Genomic DNA, 12,028 nt, shown 5'->3' with positions numbered 1-12,028 from the left:
GGTGTTTCGTTCCGTATTCCATAATACATCCACCATATCTAACTATTACGGAACATTTGCATATAAATACCGGAAAAGTATTAACTAATTCCTAATGTCTTATCTCTGATTGTAATTGTTATTTAAAATTCGTTTGTAGGTGGGAGTGAAATAAATATAATTATATCTGATGCAATAAATTTAAAGATAATAGAAAAAATGCAATAACTTAACAAATGATAATTAGTTTTTTGTTAAATTTTACATTTATAACATTAATTAATTTATAAATGAATATAATATTAATGCTTATTTGCCTCAAAAGTAATGTGAGGTAAATCGTGTGATTGAACAACGATAGGAAGGACGTTACACTCTTAAAACGGTTGAAAATTTACGTATTATTAATAAAATTTACAGATATATCAAAAATGTAAAAAAAAAATTTTCATGTCCATTAAAATTGTATATACTTATCTATTACAGTTGTAGTGTAATAAAATTTTTCAAAGTAATTATTAAAAAAACATTACTTTTTTTTTAATACTTGCATAGTCGTCATTAAGACTATGTATTTAGATAATAGAATATGTTATGCTATCAAAGATTTAGTATGTGTTATTCCATATAATTAACTGTTAGTAATGATTTTTTTTTTTTAAGTTTTAAAATAGTAAGCAAAAAATCATAACGATGTGACATATCTAAAATGCATATACAACACAAATTACATATTATGTATTATATAATATATTGTACTAATTGTTTCAAATACATTTATAACAGAACGGAATAAAAATACACAATGGCGTATATATTTCTTAACAAATCGATTTATATTTTATATATTTACCTAAGCTTGGTAAGAAGTAGCACAGCCGGCGTTGTGCTGCTGCGGAAGGTGGCCCTGGAGCCGAGGGTCGTGGGGTCCGACCAGTGTGACGTCACACCCTCCCTCGTATCCAACCTGAGAACAATATATATGACGTAATAAATATTATATGTATAATCTTTTTCTACATTCACAACTCATTGAGGATAAATATTTTAATTACACAAGTTATACATGCTTATAAACAGACAACAAAAGTAATATTATTATTACATATATTGCTATGAAATAACTTATGAAGTAAGACAGTTATATTACTGTCAAAACTATCACAGAAACGTCGTCACATTTAAACAAATTAACTTATATATTATTGTACTACATTTACGCCAAAGCATTTCGGTTTTAAATAATCAATAATATTCATGTTTGTTCAATGCATTAGTAAAATAAAACGACCCAATACCAACTAAACGGTAGTTAAGAAATAAACACTTAATAGAAGATCGTAAAGTTACATTGTTAATAGTTTGCATTCATTATTTATCGGTACGCGTGGGTTATAAGCATAAATAAAATATATATCACATGTTAACTAACACAGCTGTCAACGTACAAACAAACCGCCAGTTATATTTCAATGTTAGGAGCAGGGCACAACGCATTATAATCTTGTTATAACTTAGGCAAAGTCCCTGAATTCTAACATGTATTTACACTATTCAGATATTTTAAAATATACATTATATTTTATACTTATCAAAAACAAGTGGCTGTCTTATTTAAATTGTACCATCAATTTGGACTTTATTTATTATCATAATATAAAGTTGGACGTCAAAGTGAAATTTTCTACAATAAACCAATCATGTGTTATGGCCCTTATCCCGCATACCAACTGTCAGACGTTTTAATATCTTAATCAAGCCTTAAAAGGCAACCGTGATCTGAAGATTTGTAACGGAAAGTATTGTGGGATTAACGAATTCAAATGATATTGATATGTATTCGTGATGATGATGTTTTTTTTTTTTTTATTTCGATTCTATCTACAACTTAATGTGGTCGTTACTTAAGAATGGTCCCTCATGGAGTTTTTGTTCAAAATTTTACAAGACAGTGACCTTTGACTTAATCCAGTCCTTCATGAATATTCATAAGGGGCTAACTATTGAATAAAATCTACATATACCTAATCTTTGTATAATATATGCATGTTTGGAAGAGAAATTAATCAAGAGATGTCTATACAAAAGAACCTTTGCAAGGATACCATATATGTAACATATTTGTATGTCTATTTCTATCTTTAACGTCCCAATCTACAGCGACTTCATTGATAAAATCCAAGCGGACATTCTCATTCATTCTTATCAAATCATAATTTACCAAAAAAACTACGTAATCCCGCGTAATGGAAAGAACTTTCCAAATTAATTATTCCCTGAGATAAATCAAGCAGTCTCAAACCTCAAATACTTTTAGAACACTAAGATACTTAGCTGGAATTAATATAATTTTTTTTTTCGTTTTTAAATTAAACACGGCGTCGGTTTTATAAGATTCATTTATAACGCTTCTATGCCGGTAACAAAAAAAAAAAAAAACTTCGAATGGTAAATGGTAATCGTTGTATAGCAATAAGATTTAGCCTGAGGTTAGACTGACGATGTAATTAGAGATTTATAAGGATCTAAATATGTTGAACGATTGCATAGTTATTAAATATTCTATACAAACATATAGACATAAGTACTATACAGATTTACACCAAAAATTTTGCGTATTAGTGGGATATTTTGTAATCTATAAATTCGTTCCATTATAACATTTATTACAAGGCATTAAGCGTCATATAATCTGAGTGTAGTAATTCCGGGGAGAGAATTCCGAGCGCGTCAGACAGAAAGTTTTAGGGAACAATAATTTTCTTATGGATTTACGTTAAAATTTCATGGATGCGAAATCTTCGGGTATCCAAGTAAGGGCGGTTAGGGCGTAAAACACTTTTATGTGCTACTAAGAATTTGATAGCATTGGTTTTGATGCCGGATTTTAGAATCGGTAACCGTTGAAATTTACTAGAACTCTGCCGCAACATATTTTGTTTTGTATAAATCGTGAAACGCAATTAGTATTTTTATTACATTATTTTAATATTTAAATATATATACAACTCATTACATACTAAAGTATTTATTATCTCATATGGACGTACGTATGTGTGTGCACAAGTATATAACAATATTTATCTATCTGTTGGTCGAACTGAATCCTTCACGGGAAATCAAAGGATTGAACGGTGATCCAAACTAAACATTGAAACGCAACCGAGCGAAGGCAGGGGAAACCTATTTAGATGCTGTTTCAACAACTTAATGTAATAATTAGGTTTAAACAAAATATATCATATACGGAGTACGGACTGAAGCTTGTTTTACGTTATAAAATTCCTCCTAACCACCAACTCAAATCAATAAATACTTAAAATGGAAATTACCTTTTAATTACAATTCAGCTCTTCATAACAAAGTGTCACGTGTAATTATGCTAGGATCATTAATTATAGTAACACTATCGAAGAGATCAGATATAATCTGATTCATAACATTTACAAGCATACATTTACATTATTCCAACCTGTATTAGATTGACCTAAACTTATTAAATCTAAGACGAATATCTTGGGTTTCCAGACCAAGTTAATCTTGACTAATTTGAAGCAATTAGATGCAATTAAATACTAAGCAAGTCATTAATACCATAATTAATTAATTGTAATCTCATGAAACTGTTTGAATAAAATTAAATAACAATAGTCCATATATATATATATAGTCCATATATGTATATATATATATATATATGTATATATGGACTGTTGTAACTATTTAAGAACGTTTATTTTTACAGTGAATAGATTTATTTCTTATAATATAAATTGTTGAGAGTAATGTAACGTTTGTTGATAATATTTAGCCATATTTCTGTATGTTTGCATTTTAATTTTAGAATTTATTGTATTAACCAATGACAGCTACTGCCTGTTAAAGGGAAATTAAGTGGCCATTAATCGTGAAGTCTCAATAATGTTACAATCTGAGAAGATAGTTTCACTTGTGCAATAATAACGGACGATGAAAGAGATATCTAATTTTAATTAATTACAATAATGATAAAGAATTACAAAGACTTAGAACATTTCCCATTCAATTGAATAATTGAAATAAATTAATTGAAAATTCGACACACAAGTTTGTGAAGATTCAATTAAATATTAATTAAATAATCGTAGAGTATCAAAATTCTAATATCAATACAAATGTTTTATAGATTTAAGTCAAAATATATCTGTATAAATAAAATGCTTACAAGAACTGTGATTTGTAGCCGCCTGTTTCAAATATCGAATGTTTTTTGGACGCCTGTTATTTAGATACATTTTTCACTGTCAATATCAACATGGCGCGATTTTTACGACGGCCTTTTGTTTTATAATAATAACTTTTGCACTATTTGAAATATATTTTGTGGGTAAATTCTGAATTTAATGCAAAATTATCGATTCTTTATCAACGATCTGTAAGACGTGTTGTCTGTAGTAGATATGACATGTTAATATGAAATATATTTGTACATTGTTCGTAACGTTATAGTGACAATAACTAATTGTAAGTTTGAGTTGGTTTAGATACAAAGAGAGCAAAGCTTTTATGTCATGCAATTTCAGAACTGTCCGTTAAGATTCGTTTGGGTGACATTTCAACGATGCAAGTTAAGTCTTGCGAAAGTATCGTGTAAGGAATGAAGTGCTCAATGTACATTCTCGTCTCACAGAATTTTATTGCACTATTTTTTTTTTGTGTTACCTAACAAAATTTTCAGCTACTTTTTTCATTCAGAACATTTTCTCTCACACTGAACGCGATCCCCAAATATTCATGTGTACGTAGTACTTGACCTATATGAAAATTCGTTTTAAAATATGTTTTATTTAATTATAACAATGTTCTCAAATATAAAGCCATGTTAATCTTTTTATTGGATTAAAATCCGAATATAAACAAATGTTAATTCTCATTTAAGGAGTTAGGCGAAGTCTTGATTTTGATCAGGCTTAGAGGGATAAAATATCCCTCAAGGCATGAGAGGATTATATCTAAATCTGATATCAGAATAAACTTTACACAAACCAAGCGCCATGAATGATCAAATCAAAACAAAGGCATCTGAGCATGAAGACTAACTAATACTGTTTGAACAAGGCGCGTCAGAGGAACTGGGGCATATTTATAAACAGACATACATGCATGACGCTAACTGATTATTATAGCGGTAATTGACGTTAAATTAAAAAAGGTCTTATTATTTAAATGAGACAAATATTTTTCGGATATATACGCGTGATTTAATTTTTGTAAAAAAAAAAACTACATACTCCCGACGTTTAGGTTACTTTTCAGCAACCGTGATTACGGGCAGACGAGATGTGAATTTTTTAAATTGTGATTTTTTTTTAAACAAAACTCGCGAAAGTCTTAGATCTCATTGTACGTCTTATCAGTTGGAGTTTCAGAGTATTGTTATTATATTTATCCATTTTAAGGAACTTATAAATTAAATAGAACTAATATTTTCAGGCTTACTACGCGTTTTTTATTATTTTAGACTAAATACTTCCGAAGTTTCGGTTAGTTTGCACCAACCGTGACCATGGGCAGACGAGATGAAAGATGAATTTTCGTTTTATTTAAAATTTAAATGAATACTCGCGAAAGTCTTAGAACTTGTACTATACACCGGTATATTTTTCCTTAACCAAAACCGTATCTGGCAGAGATCTGTATTAAGAGATAAGTTATCCTATGTGCATCAAATTTTTTAAGATATTCTAAGTATTACATTTTTTGGTAAATAAATAAATATATAATAAACCATTTTTATACTTTTATTTAATGAAAAATTGCATTTTATGAAACAAAAAAAAAAACTAAATTATGGGTTTGAGCTACGAAAAAGCATGAAAATTTTATTTTTATCTTTTCCTAAAAGATTTTCTCTCTATTCTATTAAGTCTATTCCATTGCGACTATCTTTTTAATATTCTAGTAGGTTTTAACCTGTATTGACTTAGTTATGTAAACAGATTTCAATTTAATCATTAAATTAGTGTTAATGGAAAGTTATTATTTATTAATATGCTATAATTTTTAAACCAAACGAAATAATTTGATGGAAAAGCTTTCATCTAATCAATTAGTATGTGTTTTGTATTTGTTACAAATGTATAAAAAAATTGTTTTTATTTCGACAAACTACTAAGTCGAATATACGTATATATTTAAGCAAAGTTTTAATTAAATTGAATTTTAATTTAATTAAATTAAATTGTTGAACTGTAGTGTATTATTAAAGTATTTATAAAGATGAAATGAGTAACAGTAGTTGTATAAAGTTATAGAAGTAATGTTTATAAAAATGTATTAAATTCTAAATGTATGAAAAAATTTATCTCATTTAAATAAAAGTCATTAATAATTCGTAATTGTAATTCTCGAAATTAAACTGGTATCCTGAGTATGAAATTCTAAATATTTTTCGTGACTATATAAATACATAGCAAAACGAAGTGTCGAAGAAGTTAATTAATATTTAAGTGATTGTTTTTAAGATTTAAATCAAACAGATTAAAATACATTTCCATTATAGTCCACTACGTGTGATTCTGACAAGTTATTTGGCAAAAGCGTCACTTGCTTCATAAGTTAAGGTAGCGGTAAACTAGTTTCATTGAGTTGGCTAATATACTAACGTAACCTTCATGTGGAAACAAAAAATCACTTGAAAACAAATTCATTAAAGCTCGTATTTGCTTTATATAGAAGTATTTATATAAAATTAAATTAACTTAATTTATTTATTACCTTAATTCTTCTACATTTACACATGAAAAATCTAGCCAAAGCTTAGTTTACCATAAAAATCATATAATGACCTTTTAAGTAAGTAATTTTTTTTTTTTTGCATTAGCGCTTTTAAGCATAAGCTCGTTTTAAAGAGTTTAAATTTTTAATTTAGTTTAAATGTTCTACATATCGTTGGATTACTTTTTTTTGAGTTATTATAAACAAGTCGTTTCATTTTAAACTAATACTGTATGAGTAAATTAATCGCAACTAGTCAAACAACTTAGACATGCTGCTATGTCGGATCAAGTTGAGCTTGTACACAAGATTTTAGCTTTCAGCAGAAATGGTTGAAGATATCTGGGGTAATATTGACTAGCAAGATTTCACCCACATAATTTAAATGCTTACATATATATTGCAAGTTTAATAAAATCATCTAATAAAAAGAATCAGTCTTAGAACTTAACTTTTCTAAGCTTCCATATAAATTTAACAAATTATTGACCGCCTCTTTGTGTACGGTATTGTGTTAAGAAAGGAATGAAGAATAGATATTTGATAAAGCAGTTGTGTCTGTTACACGACTTCATATTACATGCGACGGATATAAACGACATTCCGTATCAAGTTGTACATCTATATATAAATTATAGTTCTATCAAAATATGTTCATTGTATTTTACGCCTACATACATACGACTTAAATAACTTTCGTTAAAAATATATAAACGAACAAACTAACGTTTATACATAGATTATATTGCTATATAAAGATATATATTTACATCGATATATTGAATGATTTGATTTTATACAGATGAATTAGAGCTGGAGAAACTATTTGTTTTAACACTTTAATTAAAGGAAATATTGGTCTGATTTGTCTGTTTGATTGTGTTTGCGCAGGTCAGTCACACTCCCGAAAAGTCTAGCACAGGGGACCTTGCTTAATTAATGTTAAATATTGAAATTGGTTATAAGATTCAATATGAAATGAAGCCTGACCCTTTCTCGTTGCGAATGCTAGCTAATAAATATTAAGAATTGAAAAAGCATTTTAATGACATTTGCTTTATTGTTATGTTTTTCTGCTTAAGTAAGTTGAAATAATATTTTACGTTTAGAAATTTTATGCTATTTTTCACTTTACTTATATACCATATATATATATGTGTGTGTGGGTATGTCTGTGTGTGTGTTATTTAATAATAGTATATTAAAGAAAACGACACCTCCATTAAGATCGAATCAAACACAAAATTTTACGTAACGATTAATCTCCAATACAATCAGTGATGTATCTCGAATGTACGATCCCACGAAAGTAATACTTCACAGATATATATATAGATATAGGTGCAATGTTACTTAAGCTTACAATTGAAATAAATTATCTACATATATGTGTAGGTATATAATCCGATTAAATTGAGCCCTGTTAAATAATAAATGTACTAAGGAGTTATTGAGTTGCGCGCTGAATATCTCAAACAACTAGCATTAATAGTTATTTAATAAGAGAATATGAAGGTAAATATTAATGTTAATAAACAATATTGTAAGCTGAGTAATGAGTGTATTTTTTTATGACCTTTGATGTAGGTACTTTATGTATTAAAAATTTCGAAATTTATTTTATATGACAGAAGCATATGATGTTTATAGAAGTAATGTAAGTTAATTTCAGAATAAAATTTTGTCCTGATTGGTCAAATTTGGTCCCTTATTTTGTGGCTATAAGTACAAAGGCTATAACCGTTAAGCCTATAACGAATTTAAGACACAATCCACCGAAGCAATATATTTCAGTATCCAGCTCCTTTCATAATTTCGGCATACAAGATTTCAGGTGTTTTCTTTATTAATCAATGTAATTAATTTAAAAGTAAATAAAAATCTCCTACGTATTAATTTTCATTTAAAGATTATATTGGCGTGCGTGAGGCAATTAATCGAGTAATAATAGGCCAAAGAGGATACTCCTTCACTAATGGACCAATATAACCCAAATGTCGCTAAAATACTGGCTTTCAGTATAAAGAAACCGCATCGAAATTGGTTGATTCGTTTGAGAGCTACGATGCCACAGACGGGTACACACACTTATACACGTAACTACACACCCAAACTCACACATACGCCCACACACACACACACCCACAAATTGATGTCAACCTTATAACTCTATTTTTGCGTGGGCTATTAACGTAATTCTTTCGACAATCGACAGTTTACCTCAACAAGTCTTTTAGCCTCTTCCTACAACTGAAAATTTATTTGAGATACCAATATCAATGTAAATAATATGATTTATATAGAATTCATTACTTTTGATATCATTAACTCTGATAAAAGAGATTAAATATTTGTTTAAAATAGTTAAATTAAGATAGTAAGTATCTAACTCGCATTTTCATTCTTTAAAGTATAAGTTGAATTGGATCACAGTTGATCCAAAGCCAATCCTATTGAAATGACCTGAATAAAATGTCATAGCAATAGAGATTTATCCTTTAAGGCTTCCACAAATAATAAGTCTTTTTATTTAATGTATTGCTATGTGTTAATAATATTATAAATATATTAAAAAATTCACAACGAACTGAACATATCAATAAGGAATCATTAGAGTTCAGATATTTGTTTTCTCGTTGAATATATAAACTTATACGGATCAAATTTCAGTATATAGATTATTTGTTTATATTAACTACTGAATTAAATAAAATTATAATATATTTTTGAATGAATTCGGAAGAACTACAAAAAACCATTATTCAGTTTCAGAATCACCTTTGGAAAAGTTTTATTTAATATAGAAATAAGATTTAAAGGGGAAAATCCTTCATAAATATTTATGGAATCGCCAAAGGCACTTATTAAATCCACACTCGATGTATTTACTCACGAATATATAGGAGTGTCGTGCCCTTGTTTGTACCAGATGACGAGACCCATTCGATCATCGGGGAGGGCAGGAGTGACGTCACATGGCAATTCCACAGTACCGCCCGTAGGAGCGTGTAGAGACTCGATGTTAGCTGATAACAAAATAAACGCTATTAGATGTCAATTCGTAAAAAAATCCACTTAAAATCAATACGTCATTCACTTTAAATGAATAGATTTATATAAGAGGTGTAAAATCATTAACTTAACAGCAATTTACCGATCAAAGGCTTAAAGTCGTTACCATCAATTTGTGGCCATCAATCAGACTTTAAACCGCCGCTAAAGATGCGTCTCACTGTTAAAAATACAGGAGTCCATCATTATTACGAAAGGCAATGTAAAAACGGTAAGCACTTCTATATAATTTCGTTCAATATATCTTATAATGCGGTCGACTGGGAATCGCTGGAGGTGTATAAAGATCAAATTTTACTGAGGAATTTGTAATAAGCCTATAGGATTTCATCCGCCATATTGGAAATTCCGAACAGATTGTGTTCGCTCTGAATTCACACTTTCACTTCGAATTACGAATGATATTTCAAATTCTTTGAAAGCGTTTATAAAATTGGGTATTAGCTACCCGATTGTCATTTTAATAGATTTTGTATTATTGGATGAAAAATTTCAGGATGTCAAAAGCCAGTGTGCACTCTGCTTTAACAAGACAATTCGAAAATCATGCTCTTGTAAGAATTGCATTAAATGGAAAATTGCAAGAGAAACATACTTTCTCACCCAATCTAACTTATTTATAATATAACAAAAACAATATAAAAAGTTTAAAATTATAATACTCCGTAAAATAGAAATATATGTGAATATAAAAAAGAGGATTTTATTATAAATCCCTAAACGTTAAAAGTGAGGTATTTCGACCATTATTCCGTTCGGATTAGTTTTAAAAATATGATATCTGACATGCAAACAAGCCATTTAACAAGCTCGCTTGTGTCTTACTGATAGCGAATTGCAATGTTATTCACAGATACGGATAAATGTAACATTTTAAATAACTATAAAAAGAAATATAAACAATCAAACATTCTCGTTAACACGATTAATGCATGTTATTATAAAAAATCTAAGTAAAGTCATTCGATTATGTGCATCATTTTTTTACACATAATTTTATTTAAAAATCATATTATTCTCATGTAACAGTAAACTGGCAAGTACCAATGTGATCTTTTCTGAGTCATATGTAACTACTTTGTTAGAGTATTTAGACACCACTGACGGACGGTGAAGGAAAACGTCGTGAGGAAACCTGGTCTTATAATTATCAAATTATAAGATTGAAATCGCCAAACCGTCTTGAGCAAGCGTGGTGATTAATGCTCTCACCTTCTCCACATGAGAAGAGGTTTTTGCTCAGCAGTGGGCTCTAATAGGCTGATGATGATGATGATGATTTTATTATTTTTCACAATATGCATATGAACTATGACTCTGAATAAAAAAATGGTTAAAATTAAGAGAATAAAATATAATCGCTATGTTTATATCACTATTATTCTTATAATTAAAATTTCAGAAATATATATATACAGTTGCAATTTTTTAATAAAATGTCTCTTTTCCTTAATTTTATCATACGGAGTGTCATCAGTTTCATTCCTAGACTTACGTTGATACTTAAGTTTTGTGAGTGCAAAACTTCAAAACTCTCGGTATGCAGTCTGACCATATAAACTTAAGCTAAGGATAGTAACGATAATATTTGTACATGTTTATTTTTTATTCTAGATATTTGTTTGAAACACTATTGTTTGAATAATATTTCTATAATACAATAATGGTTTTATACATATGGAATCAGATTTATTTATCAGATGTACGCAAAATCGGATTAGAGAATCCAATTTGCCGACCGATGAACTTTAGAATATTTAACCCATAAATATTGTATTGGCGAACAAAATACAAAAATATGTGAGAATAAAACAAATAACGGGAAATATACGGAGATTTTATTCATGATATTTGAAAAAATTTTGTATTTCATTCGGAATATATCGCTGTATTTAGTTTTTTTACTATAACATTTTTGTTTTAATTTAATTAATTTAATCACATTTTAACATTTACACGTAACTTTTAAATGAAGCATTGATACTATGTTCATGTTCGAAATAAGTAAATTGTGTGCTTTTAATGAGATAAATTTAGTTCTGGAGTGACATGTAAAATAGTTTTTTAAACAAATTTTCAAGGTTTAAATATCTATTATATGTCCTGTATATATATATATATATATATCCCTAAACTTGCAACTTCCGAGAGAATACTATATCAGTTGTATGTTTTAAAAGAACTCTACGCAAACTAGATGGCGCTGCCAGTTTAGTTCACT

General features: G+C 28.6%; 1 protein-coding gene across 3 annotated transcripts in view; it reads right to left on the bottom strand.

Moving 5' to 3' along the window:
- LOC116775525 (nephrin-like) overlaps positions 1-12,028 on the bottom strand; it is a 149,216-nt gene that overhangs the window by 31,585 nt on the left and 105,603 nt on the right. For all 3 annotated transcript variants that reach the window (XM_061525143.1, XM_061525142.1, XM_061525144.1), the window contains 2 exons: positions 9,629-9,761; positions 833-946 (listed from right to left, as the gene is read on the bottom strand). In XM_061525143.1, the coding sequence (XP_061381127.1) occupies positions 833-946; positions 9,629-9,761 (247 nt within the window). The remainder of the gene's footprint in view (positions 1-832; positions 947-9,628; positions 9,762-12,028) is intronic.

Source organism: Danaus plexippus, chromosome 27 (assembly GCF_018135715.1).
Source record: "Danaus plexippus chromosome 27, MEX_DaPlex, whole genome shotgun sequence".
NCBI classification, from domain to species: Eukaryota; Metazoa; Arthropoda; class Insecta; order Lepidoptera; family Nymphalidae; genus Danaus; species Danaus plexippus.
The sequence above is the reverse complement of the archived record's forward strand: the minus strand, read 5'-3'. Positions and strand labels throughout refer to the sequence as shown.